Source organism: Hermetia illucens, chromosome 2, assembly GCF_905115235.1.
Source record: "Hermetia illucens chromosome 2, iHerIll2.2.curated.20191125, whole genome shotgun sequence".
NCBI lineage: Eukaryota > Metazoa > Arthropoda > Insecta > Diptera > Stratiomyidae > Hermetia > Hermetia illucens.
In genome coordinates, this window is record NC_051850.1 from 39,771,536 (window position 1) to 39,796,607 (window position 25,072).

General features: G+C 39.0%; 1 protein-coding gene across 1 annotated transcript in view; it reads right to left on the reverse strand.

The window, feature by feature from the left end:
* Positions 1 to 230: 230 nt before the first annotated feature.
* Positions 231 to 25,072, reverse strand: part of LOC119649384 (MOXD1 homolog 2) — a 310,141-nt gene continuing 285,299 nt past the window's right edge. The window contains exon 12 of the mRNA XM_038051502.1: positions 231 to 2,347. Coding sequence (XP_037907430.1) covers positions 1,997 to 2,347 — 351 coding nt within the window. The 3' untranslated portion in view covers positions 231 to 1,996. The remainder of the gene's footprint in view (positions 2,348 to 25,072) is intronic.

Sequence of the window (25,072 nt, forward strand, 5' to 3'; positions counted from 1 at the left end):
GTAAAAATTATTTTTATTTGGATTTAATTAAATTCGATTTGAGCGAAAATGAAATTGTTACTATTTACGTTTTAATCACTCCATTATCAAAAATCCATTTCCATGAAATCTACTCATCCCTTTGTATTAGTTCAAACGAAAAGTCAATAGAAAATAGTCATTGTCAAATCAACGAACTATAGTTTTTCGTACATTTTTTTTTCTAAATTTTTTTCTGTATTTTTTTTTTCTTCTATTACTTTCTTTGAATTTTTTCCATTTTCTTTAATTTTATTTTATTTCCTCAAAATTGCTACAACTTTCATTTTGCTTTTAGTCTTCTCAACAGTTTGTTTATATTAGTAGTTTCTTAAACTAAATTTTAACTCGACTATTTACACAATTATTTTACAGAAATGTTATTTTTATCTGGACTTGTTAGTTTCAGAATAAAAACAAAAACTGGATTAAAAAAATTACGCGCTCAATAAAATAAATATTTTTGCTTTTAGGTTTCTATTTTTTTCCTTTTAAATAATTTTATTATTCCGTTTTCATCAACTACACAATAAGAGTCCTTTTTCTTTTTGGAAATTTTATTGTTTTTCTATTACTTATCCGATTTTGAAATGCATCACATGTTTCTTTTCCTTCTTACATAGGTTTTAGTTCTATCTTTTCATCTTTCTCTTATAATAATCACTTTCATCCCTTTCAAATATACTCGTATTTATGAAATATATGAGCGTGTCTCCTTTAAACGTTTAAAAACCGCTACCATCTCATAAATTCCAAAAATATTGTACACTAAAATTAGCTATTAGAAAACAACGCCTAGGATTTTTACGTACTACTATTTCTCATTCTCTTAGATATTATTAGCTTACATCTTTCTGTTACTTATTGGTTATCTACTGGCTAGTATTCATCTTTTTTTATTGATTATTTATTGATTAACAGCATATTTTTTCCATTTGAATCTTTTTCCTTTTTTCACTAACATTTCTAAATTTTTTTAAAGTTTTTATTCAGTTCTTCATTCATAGAAATTATTTATTTGCTTTTCTTTTATAAAGGGTAGCAATAGCGTTTTTCACAAGAGGAAAAGCAACTGGGGTAGAAAATATTTACGTCCTTTTTGGCGTGTTTTCAAATGATGTGTGTGTGTTTTATCTTGAAAAGAGGAACATAATTTCATACGAATTAGATTTTGTGCATAGTCAAAGCTGCTCGGAAAAATCTTTGACTGTGACTTAGTTCGTTTTTCCAAGAGTGAAATGAGAATGTTACAGGGTGCACAACCACATTTGCTTTCGTTCGATACAGTTTATTTGCTTGGAAAGAAGACACTGTTACGAATATGAAATTTTAGTACAGAGGGCGTGTAGAAAATTACTCGTTTATGACAATATCTTTTATCTGGTTTTGCCTAGTTCATTTATTCATTTATTTATATTTCTAATGATTTATACCTTGCTTTATTGCGAGTTGAATTTACTGCTGATTTACGGTTTAGTTTAGTTTGTAAAAAATATATATATGATATATATTGCCTATTAGGTTTAATGCTTAACGATTGTTGGGTTGTGTAGGATTACAATAAAATCGGCGAAACAAACGAATAGTTCTTGGCATTTAGAAAAGGTTTTTAGTCGCCCATGAGAGCTCCTTAAGAATACGTGAAATAAGAGGCTAAAGTAACAAAATAGTTATAAATAGGACTTAGATTACTGACTGTACATAAATATTTAAAAATATTCAATAATAATTAGCTTTTAATAACTAATAACAACAGACAAATATACTTTTTATAAAGTTCTATATACAACGGCATTATACTCCAACTACAATTCGAAAAAATACACATCCTAATTTTGCTTTAAATTTATTAAGGATATTTTCCCCTTGGCTCCTAAGTCTGACTGAATCTGATATTTTAACCCTCTTTACTCCAAGGGCGAGTTGTTATAAAAACGAAACACATCCAGGGAAAACTATCATAAAAATTCTACGACTTTTATGATATCCTTAATATCCGGGGCAGTAGGACAACGGCTATTGTGTACCATAACGATCGATGCAGCAGTAATGCTGTGGCTGTCGTCGTGGCCGTTGTTGATGCTATCCACATTGTGGATGAGTAGATGCTGCGTCCGGAACTGAAACCCATCGTTTCGGTGGCTGAACTTCGCGATACTTTACTCCTTGCCGCTCCTTCTATTATATTATTGCTAGTGTCGTCCTCCTGAACGATTACAGGCATTTCGAAATTCGTTTCGGTTGCAAATAGTCGCTTCGGTTTACAACGTCGCGGTTGCTTCCACACTTTTGTTATGTTTGGACTATAGCCCTCCAGGTATTCCGTACCCTGTAACGAGAAGAGGAAAATAACGAGCTGTTAACAAACGGTAAATATTTAATTAATTTTTTTTTTCAACAGAATTCTAAAAAATACGAAATTGGAATAACAACTACTATGGAAGAGTGAGGACACGAAAGGACGAAACGACCAGAATTGAAATTCGTTTTTATGGTGTAAGATATTCAAGCGAATGCGAATAAATGAGAAATTACCTTTCATGGGAGTTTCAAGGATATTTTATTAAGGGTCAGTTTGGAGAAGGGTGGCGATACCGGAAATAGAGAAATACTTTTTGTGCCAGGCTAGGAAGAATTTACATCAGGAAAATGTAGCCTTTCCTGTTACCATGAGGACACTGATGGTCAGAAGGAATGGTTTTTATGTATGGTATTTTTTTAGTATACTTTTCAGATATTAATATCTGTTAATAATTTTCATCCCCTATATTTTATTCACACCAAGAGCGAATAATTCCGTGTCAAAATTGCATAAAAAAAGTAGGTCCAGGGTTACTGATACGCCCTGTAATGAACGCAAGAGTTAAGGGCTGTTATGATGGACATCTGGGGCAATTGTCGTCAACTAGGTGGATAGAATTATTCTGAAAACCAACAAAGAGTGCCGACATTGTAATGAATTTTAAAGTTAGAGCTGCATCTAGGTCTTAGAAAACCCAAGTAGTCAAATTTTCCCATTTTTGCGTTATTAAATAGCTCTACCCTGGCAATTTACATCAATTAAGTTAAATCGCCGTCGTGAATATCCCCACCTTTTAAATTCATTGTAATCCCCTCGAATTACTATAAAGTCGACGCCTGCTTTGTTGAAGGACCCCCCTTAGCCTTACTTCATCTCTGGTTAACAAGATTAGATTACAAATGTTATTCACTTAGGGTATATTAAAAATACTCACACTACCGAGGCTATGATAGATTTCAGACGGGGACCGTCTGTCTGTCCATCTGACTCTACTGGGAATCAACAGAGCCATCTGTTATGCTACCGGTTAAATGCAGTTTCTCGAAATCGAGGCAATGATCATTGAACAAATAAAACAAATTTCATTGAACTCAGCGACAAGTATAGCATATTCGTATAGATGCGAGTAATTCGATAAGTGCGCGATATAACAAGGGAAACGAAAAAAATTAGAGACATATTCTTATTTTTTACCGAAAATAGTGCGTCTCCTCACTTTAAAAGCGAACCATAAAACTCATTGTTTTTTCATTGTTGGCAAAGACTCTCCTTTCACACATTCTTTAAAGTTTTGTGTGAAATCAGTAATTTATTCGGAAACAGTGGACCTATTAGCACCAAATTCGGTGAGGATAGCCATGAATTCCCAGGAACAACAGGCTTCCCGTTGAGCATTAGAAATAGGTTCCCCACGGGCTGCAACCTTTTTTGTCTGAGTGTTAACATCCGTCTAACCTTACGAGACAGAACTCATTTTCAGAAACTAACCATTCCGAAAAGTTAGAAAAATTGACAACAATTGTGTGTAAATAAAATTTAGACCTCAAATTTGAATATCTTGTCAAAAAGTGACCAAAAAAGCATGCACATGGAAAAAGAAGGAGAACTACCATTTTTGGACCTACCACTGAGAAGGAAATGGAAAACTCTAAAACGGAAGATCTACAAGAAACTGTTGGATAGCAAGCGACTAATCTTCAATACACTGGATCTCGCACATCAGCAAAAAATCGTCTCTTTCACCGACATGAGTGATCAGGTGCTAACCCTGTCCCACGGTAGACGCAGTCGGCGTTGCGCTAGCAACTGGGAAGAGTGGAATCTACTCGTACAATTTAACAGCCGCCGAATTCAACCAGCAATAGGTCACCACGTGCGTCAATTTAAAGAGGATGCGGCCCTACTATAAGAAGAATTGATCACGAGAGCCAGATGCCTGCGAATGCGTACAGGATTGCAGCGGTTTACAAGGAGCACCGGCTTATAGAGGACCATGCCGCGAGAGTCTGCTCTAACTGAAGCTGACCTGCGAACATAAGGTAAACATTTCTTTCGGAATCTTAAAGAGATTCTCTACCTTCAGGGGGGATGCTAACCTCTTGAGTGACTGCGAAGACCTGAGTGAATTGAAATCTGCTTCCTTTGGCCTTCCCACAGCAGTCATAATCTTAGATGTTTTTGAGGCATCAAAATGGCGGCCTTTGATCCGTGTGGGTGATATCTATTTGATTTCAAATTTAAAGTAGCAGAGTCCATCGTCTAGGTGAACCACACCATTTTCAAAGAGGATGTAAAATTATTGAAGCGCATACAGGATGTAAAAAGAACCATAAATACTTACTTCTCAACCAACGCATATTCCAGGCGCTTCATATTTATCAGAGAACATACTCCAGACAATTATAACAACCATTCCACTGGGGAAACGAGAAATCAGGGCCATAGAGAGAAAATACGGGTCCGGGGTGAAAATTAAGCGCACCTCTTAGTATTTTTTATTGAAATTTCTATTCTATTTCTATTCTGGGTGAATGTTAATGGAGATTTAACTATAAATCAAGTCCTGCCACCCTCGTGAAAAGAGACTGAAGAGAACAACAGTTAGTACCCGAAATATATGAAGTTAGAAGAAGCGTAGACAGGACTGGGAAGACCCAGAGGAATGCGTGGCGGAATATATGGAAGTCTTCTACACCGATGGCTCAAAAACAGAAGAGGGTTCTGGAGCCGGAGTCTACCTGTTGAATAAAAACGAGAAGTGGGCCTTTCGCTTGGAACAATATGCAACGATTTTTCAAGCCGAAGTTTATGTGATCCCAAGGGCGCCAAATTGGGTGATTGACGAGCGGTTGAAGGGCAAGCGCATCGCAATCTGCCGTTTAAACTCTATCTCTAGATCCAATGCAGTGGAACTACTCTGGGTATCTGGTCACTGTGGCGTAGAGGGAAATGAAATCTCGAATGTTTTAGCGAAAGGGGGGTCAATCTCCCCTATGCCTGGATCGGAGCCAGCAATTTGAGTATCAGTAGCATTGGCTAGTTAGTTAGTTTAATTAACTGGGGGGAGCCGCAGCCCCGAGCACTCAGGCCATTATTAGGCCCATTGTACTATCCCCGTAGTTGCCTATTCAATGGCTTCCCGCCTACGGTGTTCGCAGGCTTTAGCGAATCTGAGAACATTCTCCAGAGGCAGAGAGTGTGCTGAGAGCACCATAGTATCTGTTTATATCCCTGTTGACTTTTTACGGTTAGCTTAGCCGATGTGGTGTCGCCATCACATAGGTCGTTAACCAGGTTAGCCTGGAAGTCTTTGGAGACTACCATGCAGGTGCAGGGTCGATCGCTTCCATTGGCATACAATAGGTCAGCATGTTGGAAGTTTAGGCCCCTGACTGCCCCACCAACAACCCACGGTTCTTGTATGAGGTATATAAATGTCTTGCAGCTATTGATCCGACGACTGATAAGTGCAGTCGCCACTTTAAAATGCTGCAAATTTACTTGGGAAATATGGCACCTCATCTACGTTTCAGGTGTAGATGCCGGGGGCTGCATGTCCCCTTCAATGGTTTTAGGAGCCGACACTTGTAACGTGACGGTCCCCAGCCCATAGTAGAGCCGCCAAACCGATTTTTCCCGAACCTTCTTAACATCAAGTTGGGGAACGCCGATAGTGAGAAAAGTTCCCGGCCTATCGGTTCTCTCTCCTGTTTCTCTGCCTAGCAGTAACCAGGTGGAAGTGTTAAGGTTGTTCTGTACACCAAGTTGTTCCAGAACCCCAACGCCATTTCGCTCTTCTTCTGGAATCCAGAGAAAGCACTTTTTGATCGATGGAAGCTCACAGACCCTTTTCAAGGTTAGTCGCGCACCCTCCCACACATCGTTAAGGGAGGAGCAGTACTGCCTGAGCCACTCGTTCGTGTCTTCATCGGCAAAGTTCAGCCGTAACATTTTACGGTATACACCTACCGACTCAAAGCAAAGCTTAATGCCTTGCGCGGACGCAGCCCTTACAGCTAGAAGGAGTTTCCTAAGCTGTTCGCACTGCTCAGTATCGTAGCCGGATGGATTAGTGTCGTCATACAGGACCCATCCATCGGCTTCGATAGGCTTAACTGCAAATGAAGGCCTAGCCGTTGCCGGCCGAGCCCTCTTTGCTGCCCTTTCCTCCTATAATGAGGAAGCGGAATCCACGGAACATTTCCTATGTGAATGTCCCGCCTATGTACGCAATACTCTACTCTACTCTCCAATTGCGACAGGTAGCCTCACATCCACTAATGGAAATCATGCGATACGTTAACGAATCCGGAATATTCCGTTAGCCGGGGGTGGCGAGTACAATGGGCCAACACGGCCTGAGTGCTCAGAAGCTGTGGCTACTCCCCCACCATATGCACACATACAGATACCCGAAATATACGTCCCTGAAATATCAAACTTTGGTGAAAAAAATGGGATTTCAATTTATCTCCATTTGGAATTATATTGGGGTAAGTTCTTACCAGGAGTACAGGTAGCATAAATAAAAGACATAACTCTTGACATGATCCTGGAAAGTCTGGTGGAAAGCCTGCTATTACCAATAAGGTTATGGTAAATTACAGTTCTGTCTTTTTTAGTTCTCTCGTAATAATGAACGAATGCACATTGAGTGCCATCCCTGTGTACTCGAGAACCGCAATCAGGTGCGGGCCTGCAATCAGACTCATCCAACATGTCTCCGTTATCTGGCATCATGGAAGCTGGGACGATCCTCTGAGAGAATATTCTCCGGGATGCGGTTGAAACTCTTGGGAAAATTTCATGGTGGTTGTGATTACCCCCATATCGTGGATGGCGTACTCCTTAGGTGTGGAAGAAATGTTGCATACGCCTCGCATCCATTGGTATAAACCAGTACCGCTGTACCAGTCACGACGGTGATTGTGGTCTCCAAATCCATCCCTGTCCAAAAGTATCGGGTGTACTGCCTTCACAACTAATTCGGCATCTTTTATGTTTTTCCACCCATGTTTTATTGCCATAAATGAAGTTGCAGACAAAAATAGGTCTGAGCAAGAGAAGACCAGCTGCCATCATTAACGCCATTGAAAATCGAAAGTCGATGACAGCGTGCCTATTAGATCAAGATTTTTACTGCAGCAACACGAAATTTCTAAACATATCAAATAGTGCTGATTACTCCTCTGATTTTTGAAGTTTTCTAAGTGGAAAAAAGTGGCACAAAAATGAAAAAAGTTACAACAGAAACTTCAAGCTATGAATGAGGATCAACTGGAACACTCATTTAACACAGCAGACCTTTCCCGGTACAACTACATCTGATCGCTTAACCGCTTGTTATGCGGAGAAAAAGTAAACAGAAACAAGGATTTGCATCAAAGTCTCACAAATTCCTTTGCTTCCAAGGACAAGACTAGTGAATGACAATTCGGTCTAGGAATCAGCAACTTGAGCGAAAATGGTCACTAGATCTTAGTAATATTAAGAATGGTTCGAAAGTGAGGACATTGGTTCCTGTTGTAAGAGGCAAGTAAGCAGCTACTTTAATGACAGAAAGGAAAAGTAGCCATAATCGCAGAAAACCGGGGGCTTCCGCACGGCCATGACTAAATAGCGCCAGGAATGTGGAGTATTCATAGCACGAAATTTCTGCTCTGAATTTGGTGCGATCAACTGGATATTATTTACGCACATCTCTCTGCCATATGTCCTACAATGGCTGAAAGCCAAACGCTGAAATAGAATGTTCTGCAACACCCACTGACAGACCATATGACAGATATAGCCCCCTCGGATTATCGTTTCTTTCGATAGAGGGCACATGAACTTTCTTAGGAAAACAGCAAATAATATGACGATTCTTGGATAAAATTTAAAAAGTGGGTTATCTTTCCTATATCAAAAAGCAATTTCGCCGGTAAAATTGGAAAGAGTAGTGACTATCAATAGACATACTTCTTATGAAGAAACAGAGACAGGCCTACGAAAAAAAGTACGAAGCACATTTGACCGTTGACATCTTCGGAGATCTGATACTAAATTGGCCTCAATGGTTACTACTAGAGGATGCTCATTTGGAATATTTGCCAACCTTGACGTAGTAATCGAGAATCCGAAGATATATCAAGGCCAAGACCCAGGCCAAGTGGTCAGCCTTTGGCGGAACAGGGAGAGGTTATATAATCAAAACTTGAACGATCCACGCGAGTATGGTTCACATGCCATGCCCAATAAAAGGATCCACTGCAATCATATATAAAGCTATAAGCTGAAAACACTACCGTTCATTAACTCCGTCAAGCTTATTTCACTTTATTGGAAGACCTACTTTAAACAAAGCCTTCCGAAAATGGTTTGAACTTTTGGGTTACTTTTACTTCCCACGCAGCGATGGATAAAAATTACGGCCAAATAAATTCCGAATCCTCTTTTAGTTAATTAAATTTTATGCCAAATATTTGTGTCTCCGAATGTTATCTGCCTGAACGTTGAAAATTTATATTTGCCGAAGGTATTCTCACTTTACGGTATTCCATATCCATACAATCGCCGTTTGGTTGCAAAATCAACATTGAGATTTATATAGTTTGTAGCTTTGTGGCTATCGAGTCCAGCATCGACAGAGCAAAAAAAGATACGATTCATTTCCTCAAACTCTGCAACTTGCTTGCCTTAGTCAGGGGATTTAGCTTTCTGTGATACTTTCTACAATTCCACTTGTTTGTATCCTATCCATCCATCTCGAGGCTACCAGCCCATCACCATTACACCAACTATTGTGCCGGAGTTATTCTTTTGGGGATTTGGTCTCGGAATTCGAAAAGTTGTTAACGAGTCCTTATAGACTTGTTTTTATATCCATTGACACGATTTGATGACTTTTATCGATTTTCACTTCACGTTAGAGTATATTTCTCTGTGTCTGTGCCTCTGGGAGGAGAGGGAACTCTTGTGTTTGGTTTCCCGTTTTTGAGATGACCACAGGGATTTTCTGCGGTTATGTATCTATGATGGTAGGTATATTTGTGTACAGGGAGTAGTGGCAAGGAATGCGAGTTGGCTATCACCTCTGACGGTAAATTTCTCTATTCTGTCCTCCTTTCGGGATTCAATATATAGTTTCGCTCTACTTAGTGTATATTGTGGCCAAAGAACTTGTGTAAGGGAGCGTAGGCAGACAGCCTGGCAAACAGATGTTATCTTTTCGCTGTAATCGAAATTTAAGGGGTTTTGTGTTTGACCATATCTATCCTAATTTAATTGTAATTAGATTCTACTTGAAGCCGTGATAATGGCTTTTTCCTTAGTATCTCATATTTAATGATACAATTGATAACGCACGATTCCAACGATGGTAGGAAGGGTCTTTAATTTTAGACACTTTATTAATTTACAGACAAGGAAATGGAGTGTTGCGGATTAAGGGCATTTAGGGATAGTGGCCGAGCTCTCGACTTAAGTAGTACAGAATAAAAGATGTGATGCTCCGATAGCAAATGTTGATGTATTCAATTAGAAGGATTGACATTTGAAAGTTGTTAGCAAGCATGGAGACTCCCTTTATCCAGGTTACCCCATGGAAGAATGTAAATATCATACCGGGTTTCAGAGAAGGATATTCCAAAGAATGGAAAGAGTCGAATCAATAAGACCAATATTTTTAAAATAAACGAAAAAAGTTGGATCCTTTGGGCTTTTCCTGAAACAAACATATGAAGACTTTCAAACCAACTGAAAACGATTCTTTGCTTAAGTGGATACCGAATAACTTCGTTAGAAGTTTGCCTAACTTTTGTGAATCACATATTTTATAGAAAATTCAAATGAATTCCGGAGCCAGGAGCAAAGTGGAATCATAATAGTAAGTCGATTCGAAATGATTGAAGACTTAAAAATTTAAATGGATGACTTATGCACTATTTGATGGAAGTATGGGTATGTATGTTTCAATAATAAATTAAGGATATATGGGACTAAGCAATTCAACACCACACTTTAGCTACTAAAATAAAGTGTACTACATGGCTGAAATTACTTCGCAACTTTCACCTAGCATACGACGGACACCATATATACTATTCAGTAGTCCTTGAAGTGCTGCGACGATCTGAACGAAACCCATGCGGACAAGGATGATGCAATGCGGTGGAGAAGTCCTGGTCAAATTAAGAAACAACTATCGATGACTTCAAAATCAGGGCGAATTGATAGAAAATGGGATGCCGCTCATCAAGAACCTACAAAGAATTCAGGTTGAGCCACTATTGCGGAGCAAGCTACATCTACCATAGCCTCAAGTCAACAGTCAACATCCTAGCATTAAAACTGCAATATATGACAAATTCTGCAATCGCAATATTAGAACTCTAGAGTCACTGGACTTCGACGTACCTCAGCAGATGGACACAACTCTACAAGCAGGCAGGAATTCAATGAAGTTAAATTAGGATGTATTCTAAAGGTGTACATATAAAAGGAGAGCAAGAGTGTCCAAAGCAAGCAGGCTGGAACGAAGGTTTATATGCTAGCAGAGAATTATCTTTGACGAACAAAAATCTCCAATTGAGGCTGGTAGTGAAATGTATGCGTTTCTTGATTTTGACTAAAATAGCCAACATATTGATCCAGAATTGTTTGGAACACTTGCTATTGGTAATTTTAATAAGCTACAGTTTGAACTTAAAGAAAATTTTGCTCTCACGAAGCAAAACTTCTCAAACTTTCTTTACCCGTGGGTGTTGAACTGGCATGACAGGATGCACGAGGTCAAAATCCGACAAATTCCCTCCGTTATATAGAAAATTGGTGAAGTACGTTTAAACGACATTAAATTTGACATGTAGGGAGTGGAATCATGAAGGAACGAGATCTGCGAATTCCGAGACCATTTTCAGGAAGAATTGCCCACGAAATCGTTATAAGCGACCAATAAGCGCAGCGAATAGTGAAGAAAGGCTAAGGTATATCTCCAAAGATGCTACCAGATCAAATGCCAGGTCGCAGTTTAGCGATGGGTCTTCACTGACAAAAAGCTACTCACTGTGAAACGAGTTTGTGATTATCAAAACGACAAAGTCTAGTCCGCGGAGACTTCCGGGACATCGACAGCCTTGCAACACCACCAAAAATAGTTCTAGGGTGGACTAGCGATAAGATACTTCATGTATGGGTTGCGGTTTCGTCCAGGACAGAGGCGACGCATCAGATGCTGTCTCCCTTCTGCGCTGGGACCAGTGCGACCGAAGTGGGTGCAAGATGGTATTAGCCCAAAACAGGGGTCCGTGAGTGGGTGAAAGTTTCTTTCCAAGCGGTTCACCCCACCATCAAGTGAATGGGTGAGCCCCCACAATTTCAAACAAAAAGTTTAAACACTCCTTGGTTTTGTGAAATCATCCAAGGAGTAGGCCACAACATTATCGAGGCCATCGTATTTTCATGAGTCCAATAGCAATTCAGCGATAGGAATTGAAAATACCAATAACACTAAATGCCTGTCCATAAAGTAAACCCAACTGAAGGATGATGCCAGGCCACTTTTCCAAATTTAAAAGTGTCTGAGAAATGGCGCCTTACTCATTAATTCTTGATTCAATAAGGAGGATCTGCGCTAAATCCCAAAACAGCTTCGAGTCGCTAAGCTAATTGCGGTCTCAGGAGTAGAACCGATTGTCGCCTGACTATCTACGTCCTATCAGCGAAAATTTCAATTCACATTTGAACTTGTTCCTGAATCTGCTGAACTCTGGTTGTTTAAGGTCTATATTGTTGTTGTTAATTATTCTGTTGTTAAATTTCTTTTATCAGTTGAAAGCTTATAGAAAAATATTGTCCGGAGTTTCTTGTAGCACCATGTATATAGAGAGTTGCCGAAATCTGGAGAACATTAGGAAAACACATGTTGGGTTCGGTGAAATGCTAAAGTTTCAATACGAGAAATGAACGAAGACTTTCCCAGAGCGGCGAAAAGAAAAGAAAGGTGTTTCTCAAGCGAAGCGTCCAAATTAACTATGTCACCTACCATCAGCGCATCTCAAACAACTTATTGAATCTGCTAAGATCTTTCCACTCACTTTTTAAGGGGAAAAGTGTTCAAACTCGCTTAATTTGAGCGCAACCGATGAATGAATGTGATCTCTCCTGGATAAATAGATCTCCGAATCCTGACGAGGCAAGATTGCGGTGGAAAAGTTAGCATTATTGACATTTTTCGAACGCAAACCAAAAAACTATGTGTTGATGTTGTAGATTCTATTTTCGGCAATATGTTGTAAGTTTTACGTAATATAAGCATTGAGTATCAAGTAATTGAGCTCGGGACACTCGTACCTGCTCAAGGACAGAAAAAAAAACAGAAAGGAACCTGGATAGGAGTTCTCGGCCTCCCGCCCAATCGAACATGTTTGCAGAATTTTGTACTTTTACATAGTTTGAACTAGATTGTGCGATATTAACAGGATACCTCGGCAAGACTTAAGTAAAATACCTGCAGCTAACAATATTGTGTGAACTAGAACCACCTTTTCACCCTCGGGTAGAATGTTGATGGCCACGAAGTACGCAATAACGCACATTTTGAATTTGCAGATGGTTGGTGAAGAAGAAATCGATTTTGTGTTTCAGAGAAAAGGTAAGTAATCCTTGCAATGAGAAAGGCTTGAATTTCCTCCAGCTTATTACTGATCTGATTTATACTGTGTCACAACTGAAGATGTTTCTTGGTGAAGTTTTCATTCCAAATATTCTGCACCTGATCGAAATCAGAGCTGAAACTGGATTCTTACTATAACCTGTCAAACTCCAGTAAATTTCGCGAAGTTCATACCCGAAATAGTGGCAGAGATAAATATAGGACGCTATCCAGAAAGCAACCTACACGAGGAAGTAGTGAAGCATCTTCAGGTCACTCAGCAAATCCTAAGAAGATGTCCGGACAATGCAGTTTTTCAACTACCTTGGCCACAAAGCTCTTGAACTTTGTTCACCTTGTCGCAGACATGCCGCGGTGATATACGGCTTAAGCTGATCGTTCTTCTTCGTTTACAACCGGGCTTCAGACCGGTAACGCCGGGTTAAATATATTAAAATAATTTCGGCCTGAAGAAAATATTGTAGAAAACATCCAAGAACTTTGTGGACACTCTTTCCGAAAATCCGCTGTTTACCCCTCTGTGAAACATGGGGTGTCCGCAGAGCTTCTGCTTTCCATAAATTATAACAGATAATGCTTCCGATTTCTTATGGCAACGTTGAATGCTGTGCAATTGGTAAGCCTATAGCAGTGGAATTAGCACAAAGACGAGCACAAACATCCATGACAAACCGGGATTCGAACCCGAGGCAATAACATAAAAAAGCCAACTTAGCCATCACACCACCCCATTACGTTCCTGTACTTGTTGACCAGAAGACAAAGCAAAAGTAAAATCCTCGAAATTATAATGGCTTTTCTGAATATCTTCTGGGCAGTTCAAGGAAGTGACTGAGGACATCATGTTGAGGAAAGGGGCGAAATAGAGGAGAGTTATTCTATGGCTTATGTGGAACGAGATGAAAATATTGCTGAGGAAAAAGTTGTCAGCTCGGTGCAGGAGTGGATTGTCCCGCAAATTAGCTCCTAGATTGCTGTACGAAGCAATTGCTTCTGAATACAATTTTCAAATGAGTATAAATTTTTAACTCGATGACATCATAATATCATATGCGTCTAAGCGTGAATTCCTAACCACAATCAGCCAAAACCTCAAACAGACTTTATGTCTGGACAATACAAACACTATATCGTTGCTTTTCAAACAAATTCGATTATCAAAATGTCAATACCAACTGATTTTTCCATCAGAAACACAACAAAAGTGAAAGTGAACAGAGCATTAGGAACAAACAACTTTTTTTTCACTCAATTCTGTTCAATATAGCATTAAGCGATTACACCCCATAGATACGGACAAACCTATTTTGTCAACATAGTTAAACTCGTACGTTATCAGAAGAATCCCACACTTTCCCCTGATGATGAATGAAAGCATTATTCCATCGACAGACTCATTTTCCGGTATGTACTTTGACAGGGTCCGTATCAAGTCAAACCAAATTCAAACAATTTCGAATCGTGATAACTAGACGTAACCAAAACACACCTAAATATACAGCCATCTAAATACATTTAGGTTCGGGCAATAAAATCAAAAGTCTGACATATCCAATATGTGAAATTTGAAACTCTTTTGAATGCAGTTTCCTGAGATTTAAGGACACAAGGGATGGTAGGGCGAATTGTTGTACTAATGCATAAGTGGAGACGAATTTTTCTGGAAAATAGAAAATGAATGGCTGGGCAAGCACTTATAGTTCTGCGAGGGGTTCGTTTTCTGGTGTCGATTTGTTATCATAACAAGAGAACCAAATTTCAAGTGATTATCTTTATGAAAATACCGCAAACCATACAAAAGGGAAGATACTCGTATCTGAATGTGGTATTAAATAGCTTTGAAATGGTTTGAAAATTTGGGTGGTCTAGATTTTCGGGATACAATTTGTGAGCGTTGAATTTGAAGACAAATTGCCGCAGAAAATTTAGGGAAAGTGGTGGATAGTTACAAACACTTGAGAAATTTTATAAAATTTGAGAGGTTTCGTATTTCAATTTATTGTGAACGTAATTTTTTGCACTAATTCGGAAATTGTAAATGTAAAATTTCATATATTTCTATACCACGTTACTGTCTACCCATGACTCCCAAAAATACCTGGAATTTTTCTCGCAAAACAATCCCCCAATAACATGAATCGCTACAACAAATTTTCTTCAAGGACAGCGGCTTCTATTGATTTTCCATCACACAGAAATTTCCCTAATAGATGTGTGACTAATTATACGAATGTCAGAGTTCATTTTCCTTACTAACCTAATATTTTTCTTATCAGATATTCTGTACATTTTTAGATTGCCGCACATGAAACCTTAAAGTTTTCCAAGGATTGAATCGTTCTTGTGTGAAGTTAGTACAAATATGGCTGTGCTGGCGTGCATTTACACACATACGAGTCTGTAGGTAGAACTTCCTTTGAACTTAAGCGCAATCAAATAAATGAAAAGAAAAAAAAAGATTATAATATCGAACGAACCTTGAGTAAATATTTAATATCAATGTTCGTTGAGAAGCACGAATATTTAAGCAAACACAATTTTTAATACTTCCAACAGTTTAATATGTGGACGGAGCCCACGCAGGACTCTCTGTGTTAGAAAGAATTTCTGTAAAAATAATGGTCGTCTGAAATCATCAACTTTTATCAAATATTTACATTTAGGAAGGGAATTTCGTCGTGAATGATGAGCATTACCGATATCTATCGACTTTCTTGTCTTGTCTTTAAGAGAGTATGGGAAATCAGATCAATAGTCGACGTTGACGAGGATACGTTGTCCGCTGCGAAAGGAATATACAAGCAATGCAAACGTACATACTCTACATATTGATACTAGGAGAAAATTCCTTTCTTCCAGATATGGTCTTCCTAGGAATATTCAAACTTCCTTAACTCTATTTCTTGAGCAAGACTGGGCTCAATCGATTTACTAGAACAGATTTCCAAGCGTCCTTTTGGTATCGGTAGTGCAATGACCGGACCAGGCAAGACATACTGGACCCTTGCTTGATTTACTTGCCCTTCAAAGACATAAAGGATCTGAAAAAATGAAAAGTTTTCAATACGAACAACGGTCCGAGCTCCCGAAACGTAGCATAGTCAAAAGCCCCATTCCCGCCTTGTAGATTAGTTTGGGTGAACCATTTTCTTCAGCAAGTCTGTCCGTTCGCAAGATGATGGAAAGGATGGAAAATTTTTACGTATGTTTCCCTAGAAGGAAGAAAGCGGATCAAACAGTAATATCTTTTTGTTTTTCGCTATTTCTCAATCTCGAGAGTGTCACAGAAAAGTTTTTGCTGCATTTTTTGTTACGGTGCTTTTCGATTCCCTGGCATCCTTTACTGGAGCTTGACTTTGAATGTTCGGATGACCAACAATAGGGAAATATCAAAAAGAAAGGACGAATAGAAGCCCAGTGTCTTCGATTTCAGATGATTGGAACTTGTAAGAAACTGAAAGATGTGGCAGATGGGGAAGGTAATAGCGAATGGTGGGGTAGTGGAGGAGGCAAGGGTGTAGAAGAGAAAGAAGAATGTCAAGGACCTTCAGTTTCACGGAAAATGGGTAAAACTTGGCAGAAAGGGTAGAAAAAGGAATAAAAGTCGTAGGATTTATGTCGATAAAAAGCTGCAAATAATTGAGCGTGCAGCCCTGAACTTAGAAATTCAAATGAACGGTGTCACTCATGTAAATTAAATGTTCGGTGCCTGGCTATTCTGTTCTGTAAGAAGGGAGGTCATTGAATAATTTGTAAGAAGGCCTAGTTCGATTTTAATATATCCTAGGTAGCTAGCAGAAGAACATCTCTTTCATAATACTTTATTGACATTCAAGACTTTTATGAGCTTTACAATGCATAAGAGAAGGTAATCATGTACATATTCGTGGCTGCCGGTTAATCCTTCATGATCTCGATGATTAAAATTGCATCTGCGGTATCCATTTAAAGATTATAAAGTGACAGTCAAAATTGCAGCACGCCATAGCCGCCACCACCACTTGCACCAGGGAGAATGGTGTGGTATATTAAACGATACATTAGAGTTCAGTGATGTCTAACAATATGTTATCACATCGATATGAACGTTACAAAACATTACTTATTAGAAGAGTAGTATCATTATTCTTCTTCTTCTCTTTGTGTGGTGATGCAAGGATGTTGTGATGTTTGGTGATGTTTTCACCTCGTACGGTCATATTAACATGAGATGAGGCTTAAAATGAATATACATTTTGTGATATTGCATAAATTACTTTACATATGTTTGTTGCACTGATTATAATGTTTTGAATTTTTCCATAATTTGATTTTTCTTCTTTTTGACCACCATTCTTATTTATGCAACTCCTTCCCCTCAAACTTCTAAGAAAGTACCCATTCCGATGACAACTGAACAAAAAAGTTACCGCGAAAACAAAGAGTATTTGGAAAGGGTTTTAAATTCCACGAACTGGCGAAGGCACAGAGAAGGTTGATATTCCAAGAGACATATAGCATCACAGAAGGGAAAAATTTGTTTCGGAAATATGGGCTTATGCGTACCAGAATACTAAACAACCAGCGAAGAACATTCCAATATTACTTATACAATCGCTATATCAAGAAAGTGGGTCCGCCAGCAACAAGAAGGGCCTACATTGCATTATCTAAATTTGGGATCCTAGGAGAATCAAATGGTGAAATTACTTATGTCTGACAAAGGTTGATATTTCGGGAGCTTTTTTTCCTTCATCAAAGCAGATGTCTAGCACTGTTGAAGGGAATAAGTGACTCCTGAAATGTCAATAATCACTGATGAACCCGTTTCATTAGCGGGAGAAATCACATTGCCATTTATTTATCTAATTATCCTCTCTTGTTGCTATTTCTCTTATTCTCTGAGGCTCGGCATATTCGGCCATAGATCCATCTCAGTGGAAGGAATAATCCCTTTCAACATAACGAGATTAAATATCTTGTTACATATTTAGACAGACGGAAGACTCGTAGAACATGCCTTGAAAAGAAAGCGAGAAAGGGAGAAGGATCTCTTGGGTTCTTAACTAGAATTTCAAACTCCGATTTCTTTATCAATTGCAACATGAGTGGTCAAATTTTGGCAATCACGAACCTTGATACACGAGAACACATCTACAGAGGCCTTCAAATTCCAATAGTTAGATGAAAGTCTCACATCAAATAGCAAAATACGAGGGGTATCTGGCTTCTCATCCTAATTTCTTAAATAGGAACCTGTTTCAAAATTGTAGTGGACTTAAAAATTTAGTTGTTCTGGAAAATAAGTATTGATGAGATATGCATTTAATACTTTCAAAAATGTATTCTGAGACATTGATATGGAAAATATCTCGTTAATACATATGAGTAGACAACTTCCTGTTGTCTCTAGACTTAAACCAATTAAGTAGTGGTACCGTCACTTCTAGATGGGCCTCATAATTCCTCTTAGTCGAGCTTCAGCTTGTTGCCAAATGCCTAGGAAAGTTTTAGAATCACCAAGACGCGTGTCAAGCCAACGTTGTTTCGAACGACGCTTAAGTTCACTCCCTCATTCACTTGGATATTCCGGCCAATGTGAGCCAGCGAATCACCATCAGTCCCAATAATATAATTATGCTACCGAAAGCACTTCTCCATGGTGGGTACGATATTTTAGAGATCATGACCAAATTTCGGACAGGATCATAGTGTGTTATACCATGGATCCTGGGTAGCAGCTTGGTTTTGATAATTGCGAAGTGCTTTTGCTGAGCAGTATTTGGAAGTGTAAAGGATGACAGGGAGACAGACTGGAGGGCTTCCCTGCTAAGCCTACGCAAACGATGGCGGTTGACTAGTGGCTTTGTATCCAAGTTGCATTAATGCGTCAAATAATTTCATTCTGCAGTTGCCCAATGGTTGTAGGTACCGAGCCGCAGTACCTAAATCGAGAAGTTCTGGGGCAGGTCGGTCCAATGACATCGTTGGTATTGTTTGCCAGAAGCTTGGCTTTCTACAGATTTAACTGTAGACCAGGGTTTCTGAAGTAATCATTCCAAACTTGGATGAGTGATTTTCTGTTTGAAGAAAGACGTAAAAACAAAAACAAAATACCAAAGGACAAAGGAAAGAAAATACTTCAGTCAAAATGCTTTGGCACCTCCGTTTGTAGGCCCAATTTTCCTTGTCCTAATTGGAAGGATCTGCTGTTTTTTTCGTGAATCTCAAAGCTGATATCACCACGTAAGCCTGAAATGTGACACAAAGCTTAGGAGGAAGATCATTTCTGCCTAGTAGCCCCGTCTGAGATTTAGGATAGGCATTTTGATACAAAAATGCCCGCGAATAGAGTTCATTTCTTGAAATGTTACCTGTGCTTTCAATATACGGGGCTGCTCCTTTTCCTCAGTCTCCTACTGAGCTAAAGTCGAGCTAAAACATTGCAGGCGAGATCGTTATCGAGTTCAATTAATGGCCTTGATCCGAAGAAGGGAGGAAGAAAGATCACAATATGAGCAAAGACATGATATAGATAACAAAAAAATTATAACTTATGAATTCAACTCGGGAATGAAACTCCCTGTCAAACCCATAAGTTTGGGTGATACCCAAGACGGTTAATGATGTGAAATCAGAGCAATAAAAAGAGTTGGAAAAAAGACCTGCGCCTCAACATTGACGAAATTACTTCTTCCATGGGTCTGTCTAACACTCAAAACAGTAATTCGATCATCAGTGAGAAACTATGCTTTTCGGAGATCCCAATGTAATGCGCTACTTGACTTCGTTTTCCTGATCGGAAAAAATATCGTTCGGGAGTTATAGAGATAATCTTAACCCACTACGCTCACCAAGAGGAAGGAAAGATATAATCAGACAGGGATTAGCCACTAAATCCTTGAATCGAAACCAGAAAGTAGCGATAAGGAATACTTGCCATATAACTGCACTACTGCACTATTGTCCGTAGAGAAGGACCACGCTGTTTCCAAATTGAAAAGCCATTATATAATGCCTTGCAATAAATAAACCACCTGGCCAAAGTTACCATAGGACTCGCAAAGTGGGGCCACATATCCGGTAAGTTTAAGGTTGTAGCATTCTTTCGATTTCAATCAAGTGAGCAGGTGGAAAATAGCGCTTTCCGGCTATTTTTGCCCTTTTTATTCTCCGTTTCAAGGATGAGGTGCAACTCACTCCACTTCCTTCGACTAATGTAAACTTCTTTTCAGGGTTGTAATGGAACTTTAACATGCCTGACTTTCACTTCTGATTCAAATTGACAATCCGAGCTATTTTCAACCACCTTTTTTGGTTCTTGCAAGCAACTGAACAATAAGACTTATAATCTCAGGGTCGTGGGTTTTAGCCCACATTGGGCGCCATTTGTCGTAACCATGATTTTCGAAGACTTTCTTGATTTTGAACAAAGAGTGAACTCTAATCATTATGGGCAACACATGAGCAAAACAAAAACCATAAATTGAAACAAAAGATGGCGTTTTCTCCCAGGATCTATCTACTCTGCGCCTTACTGAAAACCAGAGGGAGATCAGCAAATACGCGCACAATCCCAATTTATTAGCATGTGAATACCATCTGTCTGTAATTTTAAAGGAATTCATTAGTGCAAACGTCCAGTAGCAATGGAAAGGTAAAAAACTATCGTTTATACGTAACTGATCGTTAAATTATCATCTAATAAAATAATGTGCAGCTTCTAAGTTTAATCATCAAATATTCCCAAAAAAGAAACAGACCAAATCCTGCACCATCACCGCTCAGTAGTCGGATCGGTTTGAGAGGAAAAATTTTAGCCGCAAACCTTTGCATTTCTAAAAACTTTTAGAGGGCCGCCTGCGAAGCCTATATGAAACGAAGTAGTCAAATTAGAGATGTATTTCACAATTGTTGTTGGCTGTTGATCTTGTTACTGGAAAAATGTTACGGCCAGAAAACGACTCGGAGTTAATTTGTAGCAATAAGAAAATGGAACTACACTTAACTGGGGTCCACCCATATCCAAATATGGCTCCGCAGGATTCTATTCGACACATACTTATATGGCCTCACTGTAGGTAATTTTAACAAAAGACAAAGCTGGACTATAGAAGAATAAAAAAGGAAACAGCCCTGTCAAACGCGTAGGCCCTAGCTACTTCAAGAGCCTAGCAACACGACTGAAATAACGGAAAATTAGGTCATCCATCCGCTGATACTTCAGATATCATAAGATATGCTCTTGGGTGAAGAAATTATTCGTCTACAGTTAGCCCCAATGATTCAAGGCAGGAGAATAGCCCGAAGACCACTCCTCATTGTATCAGTGATTAAGAGTTTGCAAGCAGGCTTTTGCATTTGATCGTATTGTCAAAATTATAGAGTGAGTCAGATCCACCACCCAATTGCTTCGGAATTCGGAAAAAGCGATTGAAACAAGGGAAGATTCAGGTAGAATCGAATTTAATAGCTCCTTAAAACCTGGTGCCATTTGCTGTAACTTCATTCAAGAAAAACAGCATTTCTAATTTGAGCTACACACATCAAGCCTTCACCGCTACATTCCTATGTGAGGTAAAGCACCGACTTAGTCACTAGGTTATGGAGCTACTCCAAGCTATCCCTCCTATCAACCAACAGTAAAGTCAGATGGTTAACAGTTGAGCTTCTCTTTTCACCCTGGTGATCATGAGCAGATCAAAATTCTAGTTCGGCGATCGAACCGCACATATCATTATCAAATATTCTTTGGTTTGAACATGTGCTATTATGGCTATTTTTATATGCTATCTGTAGGAACTAGGGGCCCCCTGATCCCTCTTCTACCGGCAGGGAATGGGTTCTGAACCTATACAGAAACGCTTCTCAACAGTGCTTTATTAGAACTGGATAGACTTGAAGCGTAAAATATGCACTAACGTTTCAGTTAATTGGAAGTTCACTTATGATTTTAGCCCTTCATCCACTATAATAATAGGCCACCTATTAATATCAAAAAGTTGATAAATAATTATTACTTCAAAAATTTTTATTTTTAGATAATCTAGGCGCTTATCTCTAGAGGACCAAATGTCCCCGAAAATCTACTTTCCTCAATTACCAGCCAAACTACTCGTAATTCAATACGAAATCATTATATTAAATAACTTAATACACCCGTAAGTAATCGGGATAGCCTCATTAATCTTAATTCTGACATAGGCACCTGTGTCGCGTCATACAATTTCTGATGTTGATAATGATAATCTGCACGCGTTCAACACAATAAAATCGCATATGTAATTATCTCTAATAGCCTCAACATGAACAGGAAAAAAGCTGGAAACAATAGTCCGTAAGTTGTTAAGTTTTTCTTTCTGGCATTTCTTGGTAGATTGTTAGCTCCTGGAATTGCGTAACAACCGGAAATTTAACGAAACTTCATATAATAGATGACAATGAGGAAAGTTTGGATATAATGGAGCAGTGTTACCGAATTTTTCGGATTGTTCTTTTTAGATTTCATCCGGGAAAACTTTAGAAAATTGAATGTGGTAAATTCTTGAAAACGTTCTGTTGCCCTCTTTAGTATTTGTTGAAATTTGTTCCATTGGGACAGAATTTTGTTACACAGCCCCTGGTCGCTCCTTTGTGGAGCACAGGACATCCATCCCGTCTATTATTTCGTATTGTTATCCCTTTTCTATTTTGACTTTCTATGAGCTTGTGCTTCAGTATCACTATCGTCACATTTAGTCTTGTAAAAATCATAAGCCTGTAGCAGCGGGACAGCACAGAGACGAACTTAAACGTCCTTGACAAACCAGGGGAAGAACCTTTGGTAACATCATATCAAAATAATTTAAATCGTTTGGCCTATGACTCCAGTTAGGCTTCACTTAAAGGTGCATATTAAGGAGAACTGAAGTCTCGCTCCAAAAGGATATCTCAAAAATTTTCAATCTGCCGAAGCGGCTCGAAAAACCGAACTTTATGCCGCCTGGCGTTATTACGACTTCTACATGCATGGAAATCTGGTCACGACACAATTGATAACCCTGAAAAGCCCAACCGCCAATTAACACAAAAACCACCACTGAGTAAAAGAAATTGTCAGACAAAACAACGTTCATATCCAGGATGACAAGATATTGCACACATCTGAACTCGGCTGCTGATATTTTCCCAGGATTCATCTTTCAAAAGAAAAATCCAATTCCTAGCTCAAACCTGAATAGAAGAATATATCAGGCAGCAACTGAATGTGTCACAAACACTCTCAGCGGCAGGCACACTTACCCTTCAGCCCGTGGTAGGAGCACCAGATATACCTTCCACGTCACTTTTGTTTCTCCCGAAAAGCAGCAAAGTGGCACATGATGTTTTACTCGCCCTTGGAGAATACAATACCCGACAACCAGGGAATGTATGGCAAAAGTGTGCAGAAAATCTACTTCAGATATACATCAACACAACTAGCTAAGTGGAAAGAGGCACTGATATAAAACAAAACCAGATTATGTAATCTAGATTGCATAAGGCATGTATATAAATGTATAATGTCTCTGAGTAGGTGGAGCTAGGGGATCTGTCGTGTAGGAAGTATGAAAATCGTACTCAGTCTAGGAGAAATTCGATTATTCCACAAAGATTCACTTGACAAACTTAAAGTGAGCAAGGAAAATTACTTATGTGTCGTTAAGGTGTATGGTATATGGTATTGCGTGTCGAAATGTGGTTTGCTATTGTCTTGGGATAGAATGAATCCTCAGAAGCTTTATTTCTCAACACAATTTTTCTGTAGCCCGCAATTCTTATAAATGAAGGTTCATAAGACAGCTGCATGATATCATAGATTACGTAAAGCACTTTTCACAATTTAACTTATCTTAGAACTCGCATCACCTGATACCGGCATTTTGAGAAATATTGCAATCACAGTAAGCCACAGAGTCGAAAATTTGAGCTGTCTGAGTTGCTTGAATATAATGTTTTAGTAATTCCATTCCATTCTATATTCCGTGAGAGATTGCTTGAGTTTCATTATCCTAATATCTCGGTCAGGCTCGCAAACCATTCAGACATCCTAGGAGGGGGTGCCAAGCTATTAGAACTAGACTTCACAGAACCAATATTGCTAGCATTCGCATCGATGAACAGCTATTAAAGGTTGTGACTTTAAAGAAGAGCTAGTATGATTCAATGAATTTCTGTCTAATCTGAAGGAGGTGACTAAGGTGGCCCTCAATATCTACTACAAGCAGCCAGCCATGTAAAGACTAAACGAAGTTACATAAAAGTTCCCCCAAGACTGCCAAGAGATGATCCTGGTTGGGCTACTGTCAAAATATTGAAAACAACAACGACTCTGTGATAACATTATAGTCAAGGAATATACCCTATACTTTTTTGACAAGTCGAATTGTCAAACTTTCCATGGCCGTGGTTTATAACTCCTTTAGTGATTACGAAGGCTCAGTTCTAGAAAATATCGGCTCAATAGTCTCATAGGAAAGAATCAATTCGTAAGTAATGCCAGTTATGCGGCAAGAACAAAAAGATATGATTGTTTGATGGCTAGTGGCGACCTATTGGAGTCGCTTGCACGCAGGGAAGAACCACGCACGTACTGGTACTTTTGGAATAGGTCCACGAAGGAGAGGAGAGGTGGCAAACCTGTCTTTCCTCCTTTGCACTGAAAATCCTAGAGCCTGTCCTAGACATAAGTTAAGAATGCTTATGGAAAGATCGCCTCCATCAAAGTTAGATGCTTCCCCCAAAGAGAAATTTATGGAGACTGATCTTCATGACGTAATTATCACGACTGAACATAATATCGGAAACAATACACATTAGAAGGAACCTTAGCTCTAATCAAATAAAGTTAAGCCCGCAATGTAGCCTGCCGTCAGTTGAATTGGAAGCACTATTTGCGCACTGGCATAACGCAAGATTATTAGTTCAATTCTGGACGTGGAAGACATTGAGGCGAGATTTTTAGATATTTTTGTCTTAGCGAGAAAGATGTCCATAAAGTTCTCACTCACAGTCTAAATGAATATAAAATTTTCACTTAAATCCTAAACAAACATGTCTGGCTGGCTGGCCGAACAATTTTTCATTGGCCCGCCAGACGA